Source organism: Lithobates pipiens, unplaced genomic scaffold (genome assembly GCF_037356315.1).
Source record: "Lithobates pipiens isolate NorthernLeopardFrog02 unplaced genomic scaffold, aLitPip1_a1.2 Scaffold_35, whole genome shotgun sequence".
Classification (NCBI taxonomy): domain Eukaryota; kingdom Metazoa; phylum Chordata; class Amphibia; order Anura; family Ranidae; genus Lithobates; species Lithobates pipiens.
In genome coordinates, this window is record NW_027507811.1 from 28,007,132 (window position 1) to 28,027,436 (window position 20,305).

The 20,305-nt window shown below is 46.6% G+C and overlaps 4 protein-coding genes across 4 annotated transcripts; 2 read left to right on the forward strand and 2 right to left on the reverse strand.

The window, feature by feature from the left end:
- Positions 1–555: 555 nt before the first annotated feature.
- LOC143955285 (histone H2A.J) lies at positions 556–2,059 on the reverse strand. Its single transcript, XM_077465363.1, has one exon. The coding sequence runs from the start codon at positions 1,946–1,948 to the stop codon at positions 1,553–1,555; it is 396 nt and encodes a 131-aa protein (XP_077321489.1). The 5' UTR covers positions 1,949–2,059; the 3' UTR covers positions 556–1,552.
- Positions 2,060–2,214: 155 nt separating this feature from the next.
- Positions 2,215–3,096, forward strand: LOC143955286 (histone H2B 1.1). Its single transcript, XM_077465364.1, has one exon. The coding sequence runs from the start codon at positions 2,270–2,272 to the stop codon at positions 2,648–2,650; it is 381 nt and encodes a 126-aa protein (XP_077321490.1). The 5' UTR covers positions 2,215–2,269; the 3' UTR covers positions 2,651–3,096.
- Positions 3,097–4,623: 1,527 nt separating this feature from the next.
- Positions 4,624–5,378, forward strand: LOC143955284 (histone H3). The gene has a single exon (XM_077465362.1). The coding sequence runs from the start codon at positions 4,674–4,676 to the stop codon at positions 5,082–5,084; it is 411 nt and encodes a 136-aa protein (XP_077321488.1). The 5' UTR covers positions 4,624–4,673; the 3' UTR covers positions 5,085–5,378.
- Positions 5,379–5,848: 470 nt separating this feature from the next.
- On the reverse strand, positions 5,849–6,911 carry LOC143955283 (uncharacterized). The gene has a single exon (XM_077465361.1). The coding sequence runs from the start codon at positions 6,893–6,895 to the stop codon at positions 6,236–6,238; it is 660 nt and encodes a 219-aa protein (XP_077321487.1). The 5' UTR covers positions 6,896–6,911; the 3' UTR covers positions 5,849–6,235.
- Between the last annotated feature and the right edge of the window lie 13,394 nt (positions 6,912–20,305).

Sequence of the window (20,305 nt, forward strand, 5' to 3'; positions counted from 1 at the left end):
TCATATTTATAAAGATTATTTTGAAAAGGAAACAAAGAAATGCATTTTTTTCCTACATCTCACCTTCCTGTGTAAAGATGAGCGGACCTGATGAGAAGGGGCGGGGTCTATTCATGTATTACACTGCAGAAAATGTCATTTATTTAGAAACGTTTAAATATTTTGCTGAATGGAAACGGATGTAATTCGTCAGAATCGCAATATTTTCTTTATTGATTCATAGTACATATTTGTATCTTTTTTTTTTTTTCCAGTTAGTTACATAATTCTAGGCAGATCTGATTATGTGTTTTATTGTACACACCGTTATGTATCTGGCAGTGTCATGATTTCTACCAGTCCATTCACGTATTTATTTATTTATTAATATTCTAGTTGTAATATGGAGGAAATCCGTAACTGATAGAGGCCAGTCCCAGGATCCTATACAGATCTGATGACAAACCTCTTCTTCCAGTTCTTTTTCGGAGATTACACAAATCACCAGTTACTATTGTTAATAACAATTCCATATTTATAAAAGATTACTAAAGAAGGGGAGAAAAAAAAATCGCATTTATGTTTCTAAGATAAAACCATTTAATACTCCTTTCACTTTTTATACATCTAATAACAGAGAACATATTTCACATTATTCAACAATCTTTTGAATCGATTTCTATTCCGGATGAATCCGTTTCAAAATAAATCGCTGATATCTCTCGGATAAATGTCTCAGTGTCGGATTTGGCGGTATAATAGGGCTGATAATTTCTCTGTAACGTTCTAAAGAATTCTGGCGGGCAAATTCGAAAGTAGCAATTTGAAATATGAGCCAATTAGACCTGTGGGCGTTCCCTTCATGAGCCAATAATGTTTTTGATGAGGAATCCAAAGAAATGTCTTCTGAGATCTTATTCCGTTTTCAGCCCAGTAAATACTCGTTCTGTAGACTTTCCATTGATCTCTATAGAAAACATTCTCTATGATTCTGTATACAAACCCCTTGATATAATATAATATTTTAGCGCGTTTATAAAGTGCCTGGAACGTTCCCCGGAAGAACTGAAACTTTGTGTCATTACATTTCTGTCAGATTAGCCGATCTGAGGTGATTGGGAAGGTTCCATGATAAATGAAGCCAATCCGTTCCATACCCCGCCCGCCATAATAGGGACATTCTGAGATCTGTGCTGCTGATCAGTCGGGGGTGATTGTTTTATTATATAATGAATGATTTCTGATCTGTAATAAATTCAACAGAACTAAAGTCTGAAGGACAATGACGATCAGTCCCTGTAAAATGACCGGATCCCCCAATAATGATTTCCAGGCTCTTTATATGTAGTCATTGTCCTCCCTGTACAGATCTCCTGTACTAGAAGTGTGAATAAATAAGAATGTATTTCCCGTGTAAAGCTATGCAGACAATTGAGGGCTGATTGCATGCGATGTGGTAGACACAATGAGGGGTGTGTGGGGGGGCTCTTTGTAGAGAGATGTGGGTGGCTCTGAGAAGAGCCTTTGTGTTGTAGAAATGAAAGGATTTGGGAGTAGAAAGGAGTTGTCGGGATTACTTGGATTTGGCGGCGGCCTTGTGGCTCTCGGTCTTCTTGGGCAGCAGCACGGCCTGGATGTTGGGCAGGACTCCTCCCTGGGCGATGGTGACGCCGCCCAGCAGCTTGTTGAGCTCCTCGTCGTTGCGGACGGCCAGCTGGAGGTGTCGGGGGATGATGCGGGTCTTCTTGTTGTCGCGGGCGGCGTTGCCGGCCAGCTCGAGGATCTCAGCCGTGAGATACTCGAGGACGGCGGCCAGATAGACGGGAGCTCCGGCCCCGACCCGCTCCGCATAGTTGCCCTTCCTGAGCAGACGGTGAACACGGCCGACTGGGAACTGCAGACCAGCCCGGGATGATCGGGTCTTGGCCTTAGCCCGAACCTTGCCTCCTTGCTTTCCACGGCCAGACATTTTGAGATTCCTGTGTCGTTACACTGACAAAGATAACCACCTTCTAGGGTCTCCTTATATTTATACAGTCAATGCTGTGACATCAAACACTTTGATTGGCTACTTTTCAAGCTAGCCAATAGTGTTCTGAATTGTTTCTACACCAATCAGTAAACGAAGAAGGAAAGCAAAACACTCCTCCCCATCACATGACTGAATCCTCCAATAGAAGAGTGAGGAGGGGAGGAGACTCATTTGCATAGGACGCCTATAAAAGCAGCACATGAGGGCGGCTCCAGCACACATTTGCTTCAAACAGCAGAGATCACATTAACCCTTATCATGCCTGAACCAGCCAAGTCCGCCCCGGCGCCCAAGAAGGGCTCCAAGAAAGCCGTGACCAAGAGCCAGAAGAAGGACGGCAAGAAGCGGAGGAAGAGCAGGAAGGAGAGTTATGCCATCTACGTGTACAAGGTGCTCAAGCAGGTCCACCCCGACACCGGCATCTCGTCCAAGGCCATGGGCATCATGAACTCCTTCGTCAATGACATCTTCGAGCGCATCGCCGGCGAAGCTTCCCGCCTGGCTCATTACAACAAGCGCCGCACCATCACCTCCCGGGAGATCCAGACCGCCGTCCGCCTCCTCCTGCCCGGAGAGCTGGCCAAGCACGCCGTCTCCGAGGGCACCAAGGCCGTCACCAAGTACACCAGCGCCAAGTAATCCCCCATCCCCCCATCATCATCCCAACACAAGACACAAAGGCTCTTCTAAGAGCCACCCACCATTTCCATCAATGAGCTCTCATCACATTTTGTCGCAATTAGAGATTCTAAATGCATTCAATGAAGAATTAACCGATTATAACAATTGTACAATCTGATGAAGTTGGACATGTGAAGCTGTATTATAGTAAGAAATCCCTCCCAATACAAGCTGGTGTTGCAGATTCCCTTTATTTCGAATTTCCTGACATTTTATTTCCATCCAATTACATTGTATATCTTTCCAAATCTCCGTATAGAAGACCTGGATTTCATAACCACTAGGTGTCAGTGTTGCTCCACCTTAGAGAACACATGGGACCTTATTTTCCCGTAAATTGAAAGCGGATATTTATGTATATAAGGATAACACTTCTATAATATAGTATATATCGTTTTCACCTACACGTTTACTTTCTGCTTTATGGCTTATGTAAGACTAATGTCTGCAGAGACACATATACAAGGGGATTCTTAATTTTACTAAATCGTTTAGGGATCATCTGCTTAGAAATATTACTTACACATCACATTGTGTTTGATTCAAATGTGTCATATAGCATCTATTTTCTTCATGGGAATCCAACTATTATACATAATCATCTACTCACCTTAGATGGGGGATTTAGATCATCAGCTGGGCACACGTTGGCTTTCCTGGTCTGTATCCCTCTATATATAAGTGTGTGTGTCTTTTCTCTAATTAAAAACAAAACAATATATATATATATATATTTGGTAAATATCAGATGCCTCCGATTGCAATACATAGATTGGAAAGTGGGGGTTACAACGAACATTTAACCCTCTGCCATCTAATTTGCTGAGATATGGGAAACATAATCCAATCTCAATGTTTCTAATTCTTACACTGAGAAGGAGGATTTCTAATCCTTCATTATAAAAACATTTCTTTGCATTGTAAACTCCATTAGCAGGGTCCTCATATTGCTTGTGTATTGAAATATATTGTGATTGTACTGTCGCCATTTTTATTGTAAAGAGTTGTGTAAACGGCACAATATATATATATATATATTCTGTATTTTATTAATGTTATAATAATTAGTATCAAAGTCGAACACGCCAGCGCCAAGTAAATCCCCGACACCCCCCATCATCCCAGCAGGACACAAAGGCTCTTGTAGAAGCCACTCACATACACCATATCAGAGCTGCGATTTCATTGTAAAGTAAACATGATGAAGATATCGTGAGAAATATGGTTCAAATAATGTTTTTAGTGAATTTTCTGACAAAACCTTAATGCAAATTCATCTAGAAGTCGCCCTGTGTTCATTCCCAAAGATTACGTTGTAATCACCTATTTTTCTTAGAAATTAGATTCGGAAAGAAAACAATGAAATCTGATTGTAGCACGTCCTAGATCCCCGCACAGAAGTCATTTCTCTTGTCACCAGCAGGTGTCAGTGTTGCTCCTCCATAGAGGATACATTGTAGCAGTTTAGTTGAATTGTATCCACATGGATCTGATAGAAACCAATGAGAACACCGACCGATCCCAGATGTGGCTGGGACACGATTCATTGTCTGCTCAGCGATCTGTCCCTCCATGTTAGTACAGAATTGCGCTGGATGGAACAAGCTGTACAAGTCACCTTTCTACTTGTTATTCACTAAGAACGGAATAATCCGATCAGTGAGATCGGAGGAGGATTTTCTGTCATCTCATTTATTATGGAGACAAGCAGTCCAATGTGAGAGCTCCTAATCCTTACACATTGTGTGATGTGGAGGAACTCCCCTCCCCCACCCCACAAAGAAGAGAACTCTACTAACACAGAGAACGGGCAGATCTTGGCGGGCATTTTAAAAATGCCGCTTTTTTTAAGCAAACCAATCATGAAAAGGGGTGTGTTTTAGCTGTCCAATCAGAAGGCAGTGATGTGTATAAATAGACGCCGCACAGCCCGAGTTCTCACACTTGTATTCCTTGTGGAGATTGGAAGCATTGATCAGCCATGGCAAGAACCAAGCAGACCGCTCGTAAGTCCACCGGAGGGAAAGCTCCCCGCAAGCAGCTGGCCACCAAAGCCGCCCGCAAGAGCGCCCCGGCCACCGGCGGAGTGAAGAAGCCTCACCGCTACAGGCCCGGCACCGTGGCTCTCCGAGAGATCCGCCGCTACCAGAAATCCACCGAGCTGCTCATCCGCAAGCTGCCCTTCCAGCGCCTCGTCCGAGAGATCGCCCAGGACTTCAAGACCGACCTGCGCTTCCAGAGCTCCGCCGTCATGGCTCTGCAGGAAGCCTCCGAGGCTTATCTCGTAGGACTCTTCGAGGACACCAACCTCTGCGCCATCCATGCCAAGAGGGTCACCATCATGCCCAAAGACATCCAGCTGGCACGCCGCATCCGCGGAGAGAGGGCCTAATAACCCCCCCACCGACCTCCTCATCGCCACCCCCCACAACAACAAAGGCTCTTCTCAGAGCCACCACATCCTCCTCAGAGAGCTCCATACTATCTCATCTCCACTACATCATACAAATCCTTCCCACCACATCTCTTCTTTCTTCTCATCCTTCTCTGCACTCGGAAGCTCCGTCTGTAAGCAAATCTGATCTGTAACATCATTTCCAATACAATCCCAGAGTAACAACACCTGCTCTATGTACCCAACACAATACAATGGGACGTTATAGAGTAAAATGAACATTCCTGTCAACAGATTTTACAATCTTTGTCTGTTTGGACTCTTCACATTCTCTCACACAAGACACATCATTGCATTTTCTAGAAACCCGACAATTTCTTATTCCAGGCAACAAGAGTATTTTTGTCAAGTCTTTAGAGATCTGAAGATAAATCCGATTAGAACATATAATGGGAGGGGGTAAACCTTACACAGCCCACGTGGAGATGTCACTATGGGGGGGTCAGGGGTGTCCTCTACTACCTCATCCCATACTACAACCCTCATCATCGGAGATCAAACATCTCTGCTGGGGCGGCACACATTACAGGGAGGAATACATCCGCAATGGAGATCAGAAAAACAAATCTGGAAATTCATTATTCATTCATTATCGCCCACCTGGGGATTTACTGTTGCTGCAAATATGTTATGTTGGCGGCCAATTTATAAATCCAAATGAGCCGCTTTATCGAAGAGCCTTTAGAGGATCACACTATTAGTTACTGAGCCGTTAATACAGGTTTATTTTTATACACATATGATGAATGTAACTTATGTTTAGAAAACACTCCATTCTCCTCATAACACAGGAGTCTTGTTGCCGATCATTCTAACATGAGCGGAGGATGATGTGTCTCCCGATCATTAGAATGATTCTCCGCATAAATGTCATTATAGAATGAAATATTAATCAGCCGTTCTGCAGCCAATCAGCGCTCATATGTGATTTGTGTCTCCTCTATTGGAGATGACATGCGGAGCACTGTGTGTGCTATTAGCGATGTGGGTGTAGGTAGGTATGTGTAGGTAGATAGGTGTAGCTCTGATAGGAGGAGGTGGGTGGCTCTGAGAAGAGCCTTTGGGGGGTGGAGATGAGGGAGGTATTCTTATTTCTTCTTCGGAGCGGCCTTCTTGGGCTTGGCTGCTGTCTTGGCTTTAGCCGCCTTCTTAGCCGGACTCTTGGCGGCTTTTTTCGGCTTGGCTGCAGCTTTGGGCTTCTTGGGGCTCTTTGTCGCCTTCTTGGCGGGAGCAGCTGCAGCCTTTGCCGGTTTCTTGGCGGCCTTCTTGGGGCTCTTGGCTGCTTTGCTGGGGGCTTTCTTCTTGGGGGACTTGGCTGGCTTCTTGGCGGCCGCAGGTTTCTTGGGCTTGGCCGCAGCCGATGGCTTCTTCTTGATGGTGACTTTCTTGGCCTTGTCGCCCTCTTGCTGCTTCTTGTTGATCTTGAAGGATCCGGAGGCTCCATGTCCTTTGACCTGGACGAGGCTCCCCTTAGTCACCAGCGCCCTGATGGCGATCTTCAGGCGGCTGTTGTTCTTGTCCACATCGTATCCTCCGGCGGCCAGGAGCTTCTTGAGGGCGGCCAGGGAGACCCCGCTGCGCTCCTTGGAAGCGGCCACGGCTGTGACGATGAGGTCGGACACGCTGGGACCGGACGGCTTCTTGCTGCCTTTCTTGGCTCCTCCGGCTGCCGCCTTCTTAGTCGCCTTCTTCTTGGCGGCGGGCTCCGCTGGAGGAGCGGCGGCTGGGGCGCTCTCAGTTTCAGTCATGATTCTCAACGAGGTTTGGAAACTATATCAATATCGTGTATGTGTGGTGCTCTGCCTTATATAGAGACGTTCTGCACTTCTATTGGTTGATATAGAACTTGCCTTCTGCACTGCTATTGGTTACACGCTAGACACGCCCACTCACTGTCACTCCAGTGTTGGGGAATCTTCTCTCTCTTGTTGTGTTTCCCTGGCAGAGAGAAAAACGATTATAATAAGAAATAGAAGGATGTCCAATCTTTATCGGGGACCCGATCTGCTCACTGGACTGTCACTTACCGATCTGTCACTTACCGCTCTCATGATCTGCTCAGGAGGCTGAACACAGAGGCTGCAAACACATCCATCCTCCTGAGCGTGTGTCCCATTCTTCCTCCTACCTGCTTTTCTACACACATTCTCATCAGAAAACAATCTTCTCACATCTCCCACTACAATCATCTTCACATTAGATGAGTGAAGAGTGAAGATCAGGAAACATTCCCCTCTAATACAGAACTCTGCTCATCTATAGCTGAGTAGAAGGAGCCGGGAACAAAAACATCAGCCGGTGCCATGAGATCCTTGTGTGATGTGATGGGGGAGATTGTGAAGCCTCATATAACACTCTATCAGATTTTCTGCTGATTTTTTGTCTTCAGCTTTACAAAAACAATGTAGTACAAGGGCCTGCCTGATTGTATACTAATTGAAACCCCTAAGGTTTGGCCTCCTATTATATGGTTTTGGTAAATCTCAAGGAAAAAAAACAGTAGAAAATCTGATAGTGTGTATGGGGTTTTAGAGATGCAAAGGTGTCAGCTGATGAGAACATGTCATATTTCATGTACTATGTATCATTCTTTGCTCATTATGACAACTGTAAGATTGTAGCCACTGCACACAGCAGACTAGTAAGTAGTTTATTCTGGTGGTAATGTATCATTATTTGCTAATCAATCATCATGATAAATATATTGTCATTCAAATATGCCAAGTAAGTTTATTGCCTTATTTTACTACACAGCTATATAGCCTACTTAGAAAATATACTGTATAAAGAAGAGAGAGAATAAATAAATAAATAAATAAATAAATAAATAATTAATATAAATAAGGTACTAATGCGCACAACCCCAACTAATCAAACCTAAACTAAACTAAACTAATATAAAAAAAAATATATATATATATTATTAAGGGAAGCTGCTAACATAAATAATGCTCTCCACGCTATCTAATAAGATGTAAAAAAAAAAAAAAGGTATGTACCACTGGCTTTTAAAATAGACCACCTATTAAGTGACACAAATCAATAACTCTACATATATATGTACATAAATGTGCAAATATAAAAACACTCAAACCCCCCTTTTTTTCTTCTCCCCCCTCCTCTTTCCCCTTTTCTCTCTCACTCCCCATCCCCTCGCCCCCCCCCCCCCCCCTCTCCCTTCTAATCATTCCCCATCCTGACCCCATCCCCCACTCTGTAGACTCACTCTATACAATTAAATATCAGCAGTACAGAACCCCGGAAACACAATCCACTGATGTGATCCACCGACTTTCAACATGGGCCCCCCAAAACAAAAACGGCCTGGTAGGCACAATCTCATGAACAAGCCTACAGAGGCTGCAGGCGCTCACCCAGGCTCAAATAGCCTTATCCTCAAATGAACCCCGCACATCTTCACCCCCAGACCGAATTGGCTTTAAGTTTGAGGACAGAGATCTTTTACAACCCCACAACATACCAATTTGTTTTGATCTTCTTTTTCTTTCTTTTCTGTTTTCGGCTCCCTCGCCTTCTACCTTGTGAGAGCTACTCCGAAATCACTTATCTCTGATAAGTTGTGACCCAAGGTAGTCAAGCTACCCTACGACAGTTTGTATGTTCAAATGATCAGTGCTTGATTTTGTTTCTGCCAAGAACTCTGATTGTGTTTAGGTAATGTTTTTTTTTTTTTCCAGCATGGTGTAATTTTCTGTACATCTATGCATTTTCCTCAATAAAAACTATCTTAAAAAAATAAAATAAAAAAAATGTGCAAATATCGCAGAAAATATGTGGCTACATCACAATGCTAAAATAGCTTAAAAAAAAAAAAAAAAAAAAGGTCCATGTGCAATACAAGTGTTCAAAAAAGTTCCAGTGCTATTCAGTAGCTCAATATCCAAAAGTGACAGTTTATCTAATGGTCATGCAGTGTTGTCACATATGCAGACATGCTTCACAAAAAGATAGACGCTCCACCTTCAGTGCTCCACCAGTGCACCCCCTGTTTCCCCCAGCCTCTCACCTCAATACGAGACCCCTCAGGGTCAAACACACTTGTGGGGGAAATTGCTGGCTTAGCTTCTTATAGATGATTCGTTCAGCCTCACATTCAAATCACAATACCACCGATCATGGGGGAAAGAAAGGGGACTCTCATGTGTAGAATTGTAAATAGTGATGGACGAACTTCCGACGTGACATTTCGCAAACGCGGCCGATAGTTCGCGGACCATAACGTTCGCGGCGGGCCCCATTGACATCAATGGGAGGTGAACTTTCCAAACCTACAGGTCATATTTGCAGCCACAAAATAATTACTAGCTAGTAGCTGTGCACACATAGTCCCACCACATGGCCAATGACATAGCACATGTATGAATGAATCTGGGATCGACAACTACAAGCTTTCTTTTTTTATATGTGAAATTCTGACAATTCAGGACTCATGAGGCAATGGAGGTAAGGAAAGGTCAGGGTAGGCAAAGACGAGGGTGCAGGAGATGACCCCCAGCACCGTGATATAGAGCACTGACACCTGCACCGTGATAGAGAGCACTGACATCAGCAGCGTGACATAAAGCACTGACATCAGCACCGTGATATACAGCACTGACACCAGCACCGTGATATACAGCACTGACACCTGCACCGTAAGCAGCCCCAGGAGGAAGTCAGCACAGCACAGGGATGGTGGGAGCCCCTCATAATATGCACAGCAGAGGTAAAGCCCCAGGAGGAAGTCAGCACAGCACAGGGATGGTGGGAGCCCCTCATAATGAGCATAGCACAGGGATGGTGGGAGCCCCTCATAATAAGCAGCCCCAGGAGGATGTCAGCATAGCACAGGGATGGTGGGGGCCCCTCATCATAAGCAGCCCCAGGAGGAAGTCAGCACAGCACAGCGATGGCAAACTTTACAAACCTACAGGTCATATTTGCAGCCACAAAATAATTACTAGCTGTGCACACATAGTCCCACCACATGGCCAATGACATAACACATGTATGAGGTGAATCTGGGATCGACAACTACAAGCATTCTTTTTTATATGTGAAATTCTGACAATTCAGGACTCATGAGGCAATGGAGGCGAGGGAAGGTCAGGATAGGCAAAGAAAAGGGTGCAGGAGATGATCACCAGCACCGTGATATAGAACACTGACACCTGCACCGTGATAGAGTGATCTGACACCAGCACCGTGATAGAGAGCACTGACATCAGCAGCGTGACATAAAGCACTGACACCAGCACTGTGATATACAGCACTGACACCTGCACCGTAAGCAGCCCCAGGAGGAAGTCAACACAGCGCAGGGATGGTGGTAGGCCCTCATAATGAGCATAGCACAGGGATGGTGGGAGCCCCTCATAATAAGCAGCCCCAGGAGGATGTCAGCATAGCACAGGGATGGTGGGAGCCCCTCATCATAAGCAGCCCCAGGAGGATGTCAGCATAGCACAGGGATGGTGGGAGCCCCTCATAATAAGCAGCCCCAGGAGGATGTCAGCATAGCACAGGGATGGTGGGAGCCCCTCATAATAAGCAGCCCCAGGAGGATGTCAGCATAGCACAGGGATGGTGGGAGCCCCTCATGATAAGCAGCCCCAGGAGGAAGTCAGCACAGCACAGGGATGGCAAACTTTACAAACCTACAGGTCATATTTGCAGCCACAAAATAATTACTAGCTGTGCACACATAGTCCCACCACATGGCCAATGACATAACACATGTATGAGGTGAATCTGGGATCGACAACTACAAGCATTCTTTTTTTATATGTGAAATTCTGAAAATTCAGGACTCATGAGGCAATGGAGGCGAGGGAAGGTCAGGGTAGGCAAAGAAAAGGGTGCAGGAGATGATCACCAGCACCGTGATATAGAACACTGACACCTGCACCGTGATAGAGTGATCTGACACCAGCACCGTGATAGAGAGCACTGACATCAGCAGCGTGACATAAAGCACTGACACCAGCACTGTGATATACAGCACTGACACCTGCACCGTAAGCAGCCCCAGGAGGAAGTCAGCACAGCACAGGGATGGTGGGAGCCCCTCATAATGAGCATAGCACAGGGATGGTGGGAGCCCCACATTATAAGCAGCCCCAGGAGGATGTCAGCATAGCACAGGGATGGTGGGAGCCCCTCATCATAAGCAGCCCCAGGAGGAAGTCAGCACAGCACAGGGATGGCAAACTTTACAAACCTACAGGTCATATTTGCAGCCACAAAATAATTACTAGCTGTGCACACATAGTCCCACCACATGGCCAATGACATAACACATGTATGAGGTGAATCTGGGATCGACAACTACAAGCATTCTTTTTTATATGTGAAATTCTGACAATTCAGGACTCATGAGGCAATGGAGGCGAGGGAAGGTCAGGGTAGGCAAAGAAAAGTGTGCAGGAGATGATCACCAGCACCGTGATATAGAACACTGACACCTGCACCGTGATAGAGTGATCTGACACCAGCACCGTGATAGAGAGCTCTGACATCAGCAGCGTGACATAAAGCACTGACACCAGCACTGTGATATACAGCACTGACACCTGCACCGTAAGCAGCCCCAGGAGGAAGTCAGCACAGCACAGGGATGGTGGGAGCCCCTCATAATGAGCATAGCACAGGGATGGTGGGAGCCCCTCATAATAAGCAGCCCCAGGAGGATGTCAGCATAGCACAGGGATGGTGGGAGCCCCTCATCATAAGCAGCCCCAGGAGGAAGTCAGCACAGCACAGGGATGGCAAACTTTACAAACCTACAGGTCATATTTGCAGCCACAAAATAATTACTAGCTGTGCACACATAGTCCCACCACATGGCCAATGTCATAACACATGTATGAGGTGAATCTGGGATCAACAACTACAAGCATTCTTTTTTATATGTGAAATTCTGACAATTCAGGACTCATGAGGCAATGGAGGCGAGGGAAGGTCAGGGTAGGCAAAGAAAAGGGTGCAGGAGATGATCACCAGCACCGTGATATAGAACACTGACACCTGCACCATGATAGAGTGATCTGACACCAGCACCGTGATAGAGAGCACTGACATCAGCAGCGTGACATAAAGCACTGACACCAGCACTGTGATATACAGCACTGACACCTGCACCGTAAGCAGCCCCAGGAGGAAGTCAGCACAGCACAGGGATGGTGGGAGCCCCTCATAATGAGCATAGCACAGGGATGGTGGGAGCCCCTCATAATAAGCAGCCCCAGGAGGATGTCAGCATAGCACAGGGATGGTGGGAGCCCCTCATCATAAGCAGCCCCAGGAGGAAGTCAGCACAGCACAGGGATGGCAAACTTTACAAACCTACAGGTCATATTTGCAGCCACAAAATAATTACTAGCTGTGCACACATAGTCCCACCACATGGCCAATGACATAACACATGTATGAGGTGAATCTGGGATCGACAACTACAAGCATTCTTTTTTATATGTGAAATTCTGACAATTCAGGACTCATGAGGCAATGGAGGCGAGGGAAGGTCAGGGTAGGCAAAGAAAAGTGTGCAGGAGATGATCACCAGCACCGTGATATAGAACACTGACACCTGCACCGTGATAGAGTGATCTGACACCAGCACCGTGATAGAGAGCTCTGACATCAGCAGCGTGAAATAAAGCACTGACACCAGCACTGTGATATACAGCACTGACACCTGCACCGTAAGCAGCCCCAGGAGGAAGTCAGCACAGCACAGGGATGGTGGGAGCCCCTCATAATGAGCATAGCACAGGGATGGTGGGAGCCCCTCATAATAAGCAGCCCCAGGAGGATGTCAGCATAGCACAGGGATGGTGGGAGCCCCTCATCATAAGCAGCCCCAGGAGGAAGTCAGCACAGCACAGGGATGGCAAACTTTACAAACCTACAGGTCATATTTGCAGCCACAAAATAATTACTAGCTGTGCACACATAGTCCCACCACATGGCCAATGTCATAACACATGTATGAGGTGAATCTGGGATCAACAACTACAAGCATTCTTTTTTATATGTGAAATTCTGACAATTCAGGACTCATGAGGCAATGGAGGCGAGGGAAGGTCAGGTTAGGCAAAGAAAAGGGTGCAGGAGATGATCACCAGCACCGTGATATAGAACACTGACACCTGCACCGTGATAGAGTGATCTGACACCAGCACCGTGATAGAGAGCACTGACATCAGCAGCGTGACATAAAGCACTGACACCAGCACTGTGATATACAGCACTGACACCTGCACCGTAAGCAGCCCCAGGAGGAAGTCAGCACAGCACAGGGATGGTGGGAGCCCCTCATAATGAGCATAGCACAGGGATGGTGGGAGCCCCTCATAATAAGCAGCCCAGGAGGATGTCAGCATAGCACAGGGATGGTGGGAGCCCCTCATCATAAGCAGCCCCAGGAGGAAGTCAGCACAGCACAGGGATGGCAAACTTTACAAACCTACAGGTCATATTTGCAGCCACAAAATAATTACTAGCTGTGCACACATAGTCCCACCACATGGCCAATGACATAACACATGTATGAGGTGAATCTGGGATCGACAACTACAAGCATTCTTTTTTTATATGTGAAATTCTGACAATTCAGGACTCATGAGGCAATGGAGGCGAGGGAAGGTCAGGGTAGGCAAAGAAAAGGGTGCAGGAGATGATCACCAGCACCGTGATATAGAACACTGACACCTGCACCGTGATAGAGTGATCTGACACCAGCACCGTGATAGAGAGCACTGACATCAGCAGCGTGACATAAAGCACTGACACCAGCACTGTGATATACAGCACTGACACCTGCACCGTAAGCAGCCCCAGGAGGAAGTCAGCACAGCACAGGGATGGTGGGAGCCCCTCATAATGAGCATAGCACAGGGATGGTGGGAGCCCCACATTATAAGCAGCCCCAGGAGGATGTCAGCATAGCACAGGGATGGTGGGAGCCCCTCATCATAAGCAGCCCCAGGAGGAAGTCAGCACAGCACAGGGATGGCAAACTTTACAAACCTACAGGTCATATTTGCAGCCACAAAATAATTACTAGCTGTGCACACATAGTCCCACCACATGGCCAATGACATAACACATGTATGAGGTGAATCTGGGATCGACAACTACAAGCATTCTTTTTTATATGTGAAATTCTGACAATTCAGGACTCATGAGGCAATGGAGGCGAGGGAAGGTCAGGGTAGGCAAAGAAAAGTGTGCAGGAGATGATCACCAGCACCGTGATATAGAACACTGACACCTGCACCGTGATAGAGTGATCTGACACCAGCACCGTGATAGAGAGCTCTGACATCAGCAGCGTGACATAAAGCACTGACACCAGCACTGTGATATACAGCACTGACACCTGCACCGTAAGCAGCCCCAGGAGGAAGTCAGCACAGCACAGGGATGGTGGGAGCCCCTCATAATGAGCATAGCACAGGGATGGTGGGAGCCCCTCATAATAAGCAGCCCCAGGAGGATGTCAGCATAGCACAGGGATGGTGGGAGCCCCTCATCATAAGCAGCCCCAGGAGGAAGTCAGCACAGCACAGGGATGGCAAACTTTACAAACCTACAGGTCATATTTGCAGCCACAAAATAATTACTAGCTGTGCACACATAGTCCCACCACATGGCCAATGACATAACACATGTATGAGGTGAATCTGGGATCGACAACTACAAGCATTCTTTTTTTATATGTGAAATTCTGACAATTCAGGACTCATGAGGCAATGGAGGCGAGGGAAGGTCAGGGTAGGCAAAGAAAAGGGTGCAGGAGATCATCACCAGCACCGTGATATAGAACACTGACACCTGCACCGTGATAGAGTGATCTGACACCAGCACCATGATAGAGAGCACTGACATCAGCAGCGTGACATAAAGCACTGACACCAGCAGCGTGACATAAAGCACTGACACCAGCACCGTGATATACAGCACTGACACCTGCACCGTAAGCAGCCCCAGGAGGAAGTCAGCACAGCACAGGGATGGTGGGAGCCCCTCATAATAAGCAGCTCCAGGAGGAAGTCAGCACAGCACAGGGATGGTGGGAGGTCCTCATAATATGCAGCCCCAGGAGGAAGTCAGCACAGCACAGGGATGTTGGGAGCCCCTCATAATGAGCATAGCACAGGGATGGTGGGAGCCCCTCATAATATGCACAGCAGAGGTACAGCCCCAGGAGAATCTGAGGTGAATCTGAGATCGACAACTACAAGTAGGGATCAGCCGAACACCCCCCGGTTCGGTTCGCACCAGAACTTTCGAACGGACCCCAAATTCATACGAACTTTAGAACCCCATTGAAGTCTATGGGACTCGAACATTCGAAATTAAAAGTGCTAATTTTAACGGCTAATATGCAAGATACTGTCCTAAAAAGGGTTTGGGGACCTGGCTCCTGCCCCAGGGGACATGGGTCAATGCCTAAAATGTTTTTAAAAATGTCCGTTTTGGCGGGAGCACTGATTTTAATGACGATTGAAGTGAAAAAAAAAAGTGAAATATTCCTTTAAATATGGTGCCTGGGGGGTGTCTGTAGTATGCCTGTGAAGTGCCACGTGTTTCCCGTGTTTAGAACAGTCCCTGCACAAAATGACATTAAACGGAAATAACATCATTGAAAACTGCTTGCGGTTTTAATGTTATATCTGGTTCCTGCAATATGGTTGAAAATTATTGAGAAAAATGGCATGGGTATCCCTCCCTGCCCATTACCAGCCCCTTTGGGTCTTGTACGCATATTAAGGGGAACCCCGTACCCATATTAAAAAAAGGAAATGCGTGTGGCCCCCAGGCCCTATATACTCAGAACCGCAGTATATAGGCGGTGAAAACAAGACAGGGACTGTGTAGGTTTGTTGTGTTAAGTTGAATCTGTTTGTAATTTTCAACTGGTACATTTTTAAAGTGTAGCTCCAGTCAAAAAAACTATTTTTAAGCTTTTTGGAAAACATAGGGAAGGGTTATCACCCCTGTATAATTTGTTTTGTCGTCCATCTTTTTTCATCTCACTTGCTGTTGTCTCCTTCCGTTTGCAAGTAGGAGATGTTTGTAAGTTGGATGTTTGAAAGTAGGGGCCTGCCCTATATGCTCTGCAGAAATGGCGGAACAAGGTGTTGGTTTTGCCACAACATTGTAAGCCCTCAAAGTGACTCTTGGTGGGCACTGGAGCGCCCTGCTGTGGACAGTTATATCAAGAATTGTAATTACATGCCATTGTTGAACAGTGGTAGAAAAATTTACCTTGGTGGTTGTGGTGCTGGTGCCACAACACTATAAGTCCTCACAGTTACTCTGGGTGGGCATAGGAACGGGCCCTCCTGTGAAATATTATATCAAGAATTGTAATTACATGTCCCTGTTAAACAGGGGCAGAAAAATTGGGCCTTAGGCACTGGTGCTGGTGCCACCACACTGCAACCTCTCCCATATACTCTAGTTTTATTGCAGGAATTCGCCCTGCTGCAAAGCATTGCATCAAAAATTGTAATTAAACGCCCCTGTTAAACAGGGGCAGAAAAATTGGGCTTTAGGCACTGGTGCTGGTGCCACCACACTGCAACCTCTCCCATATACTCTAGTTTTATTGCAGGAATTAGCCCTGCTGCAAAGCATTGCATCAAAAATTGTACTTAAACGCCCCTGTTAAACAGGGGCAGAAAAATTGGACCTTAGGCACTGGTGCTGGTGCCACAACACTGCAACCTCTCCCATATACTCTATTTTTTTTTTTTTTTTTTTTTATTATTTTTTTTTTTTTTTTTTTAATAATTTTTATTGAAGATTTGCATCAGAACAGAAAAGATAAACAATCCTCAATACAATTCAACAAGATAAATCCACCCATACATAGGCAGAGCCAAGCTAGACATACATGGATCTAGACCAAAATAGAACAAAACCAACCTATAAAGCCAACTAGAGATACATTGATAAAACATTGGTATTATTTAGAACCCATAACAATAAGTTCAGTCTCCTTGGTGGAGAATGACTAGTCAAAGCACACGAGCCATAGATCCCCTGGTGCCCCAAACGGGATCAAGCTGCAGACCAAGGGCTAGGCCCGCCCGCCAAGACCAGGACTCCCCCCACCCCTCCTTACCAAGTTTAGTTGCCTGAGATGCCCAAAGAAATTCTGGGCTAAAAACCATCCCAGAACATCGCTGCCATCTCTAATAGAACCCCTTGTGGGGCCCATCCCAAACCACCAAGGGAGGTGAAGAAGAAGAGAAGAGAAAAAACGTGTGAAAAGGAAAAAAAAAAGGGGAAAGGGGGAGAGGAGAAGAGGAGACAAAGTAAAATGCTGAATCAAATGTTACCTGCCCTAGAAGCCAAAGTACCGGGCCGCACTCCTGGAATAAGAGAAATATTACACAACGTCGCCCATGGTTCCCAGATCATCCGGAATCTCTCCGTTTTGTCGTGCCACTTAGCCACTACTTGTTCTTGCACCATAATCCATGTTACCTTAGATCTGAACATCCTATAGGAAATCGTGTGTTTCTTCCAGGCCTTAGCAATCGTAAGTTTAGCGCCAAGAAAAACAAAAAACACCAAGTGCTGTAAATGCTTAGATAGAGCTGGGATGAAAAGATTCAGTAAGGCTAAACTGGGGTGTGGTAGTAAGGCAGTCCCCGTAATGGAACTGACCGTACGAAACACTTTCCGCCAAAAGGAGCGGATGCGTGGGCAGGACCACCAGACATGAAACATATCTCCTCCCAGTTCACAACCTCTGAAGCACATTGGCGAGGAACCCGGAAAAATTTTTGCCAGCCTGGAAGGAACGTAGTACCATCTAAACAGGACCTTGATACCTGCCTCAAATAGAGAAACATTAAGTATACCTTTGTGAGCTCTTATCGAGGCCCCAAACCACTGTTTTGATTCCCAAGAGCAGCCCAAGTCTGCTTCCCATGCGAGAGCATAAGAGGGCTTGTTGTCCTTCCCCATCAGAGCCGTGTAAATCAGGGAGATACCCCCCCTCTGGTCCGTGGCCTGCGCACACCATTGCTCATATTGCGTTATAAAAGGAGGAAGAGGTTTGGAAGTCCAAATGGAATTCAAATAGTGTGAGATTTGTGTAAATCTGAATATTTCCGAATCGGGCATATCTAGTTTCTTTTTGCAATGTGATAAAGAAAGAGGGCCAGAAGGGGAAAAGAAGTGTCCAATTCTGTATAACCCCTTATTCGCCCACCATTTAAAGGCTTCTATATTTTCCCCCGGGGGAAAATCCCCATTATGAAAAATGTGTGTTAGCGGCTTCAGTGGGGAGATTAACGAGTCCCGTTTGAATAGGTTGGAGCTAAGCGCCAATGAATGCGAGAGGGTGGGAGCCAGAATCGCTGGTCTGCGTGTGGGGCTACAACCCATCAGGAAGTCTATTGTGTGGTGGGGAATAGATTGCCGTTCTATCGATAACCAGTCCGGTTTAACGGAACCCGAGAAAGCCATTGATATCTGGGCCAGTTGTGCCGCTTGATAATAACCCCACAAATTGGGAAGACCCAACCCCCCTTGAGATTTCAATCGGTAGAGTGTGGCTGAGGAGCACCTATAGCCTTTCTTCCCCCAGACAAACCTCACGATGTCCGTTTGTATTTTGTCAAGGAATGTTTTGGGGACTGGAATTGGGAGTGAACGGAACAAGTACAATAAACGCGGTAGAAGTGTCATTTTTACCGCATTAATCCTACCCAGCCAGGAGATGCCGCCCACAACCTGACCAGCGAACTAAATCCTCTTTGCATTTTTGCGCCATGTAGGGATAGTTAGCTTTGAATAATGTGTGTATATCGGAAGTGAGTTTGATTCCCAAATAAGGGAGCTGGGATTGTGCCCATGAGAAGGTAAAATTATTTGAGAGTTGTGATAGCATATCTGTGGATAACGTAATATTCAGGGCTAAAGATTTCTCCATATTGACCCGGAGTCCCGAAATCTTACTAAAATCTAATAAAGTCCGGTTAATGATGGGCATGGAGGTCAGGGGCGAGGTAACAAAAAGAAGGAGGTTGTCCGCATAAAGGGCGCATTTATGTTCGCAGGACCCGCACATGACCCCCCTAATGTCGGGGTTAGAACGCAAGGCAATGGCTAAAGTTTCTATGGCTATGGCAAAAAGAAGCGGAGATAGTGGGCACCCCTGTCTTGTCCCCCTACCAATACCGAACGTGTTAGAAAATCTGCCCGGGGGCGTGGCTTGGAGCCGGGACGAAATGGACGCTTGCTAGAGGAGCTCCGTCCGCGGGAGTCCTTTCTTTAGCCTCTAACACAGGAGCAACATCAGCCAGTCGATGGGGAAATCACGGGGACAGCGCTCGCAGTCCCGCTCGCGCTCCCCGAGGAGTTCCGAGGCTCAGACAGGGCGCGGAATACCGGAACTATTCCGTCCCCGCTCACGCGAGGCCGAGGCTTCATCTCGGGCCTACCCGGAGGCCGCATCTCCTTCCAGGAGTTCAACGCCGGCGGAGCTTTCCCCGCGAACGGAGGGATCGCTCAGCCCACATGCCAGACAGACTCTCACTGTAGCAGACCTCCGGGATGTGGCCACTGACATAAAGAATTCCCTCTCAGCAGCTATAGGGGAGCTCCGCAGAGATATACAGGCCATGCACACCAGAATCTCTGGTGTGGAAGAAGCGACAGCCCGCCATGACTCCGCCATTAGGCAGCTGCAGCACACCTCCTCCTCCTACAACATGCAACTGAGAGATGCCAACAGGTACATGGAGGACCTCGACAACAGGGGACACCGCCACAACTTGAGGGTAAGAGGCATCCCCGAAACTGTTGAACCCACATGCCTGACCCAGGCCACTACACAGATCTTTAATGATGTCCTAGGCAGACCCCCGGACACTTCCCTGGACTTTGAACGACTACACAGAGCCTTGAAACCCAGGGGCAGAGATACAGACCCCCCCAGAGACGTTGTCTGCTGTTTAGTTAATTTTAAAACCAAAGAGGAAATTCTGAGGAAGGCTAGAGACAGACGACAGTTGCTGTTCCAAGGCACAGAAGTGAAGATTTTCCAGGACCTGTCTCCCGTGACACTACAAAACAGGAGAGATCTGCGCCCCCTTTTGGAGGTTCTGCGCCGCAAAGGCATTCCCTACAAA

Excerpts from the sequence above, each read along its gene's own strand:
- LOC143955285 (XM_077465363.1), bottom strand. The coding sequence starts at position 1,948 with ATGTCTGGCCGTGGAAAGCAAGGAGGCAAGGTTCGGGCTAAGGCCAAG.
- LOC143955286 (XM_077465364.1), top strand. The coding sequence starts at position 2,270 with ATGCCTGAACCAGCCAAGTCCGCCCCGGCGCCCAAGAAGGGCTCCAAG.
- LOC143955284 (XM_077465362.1), top strand. The coding sequence starts at position 4,674 with ATGGCAAGAACCAAGCAGACCGCTCGTAAGTCCACCGGAGGGAAAGCT.
- LOC143955283 (XM_077465361.1), bottom strand. The coding sequence starts at position 6,895 with ATGACTGAAACTGAGAGCGCCCCAGCCGCCGCTCCTCCAGCGGAGCCC.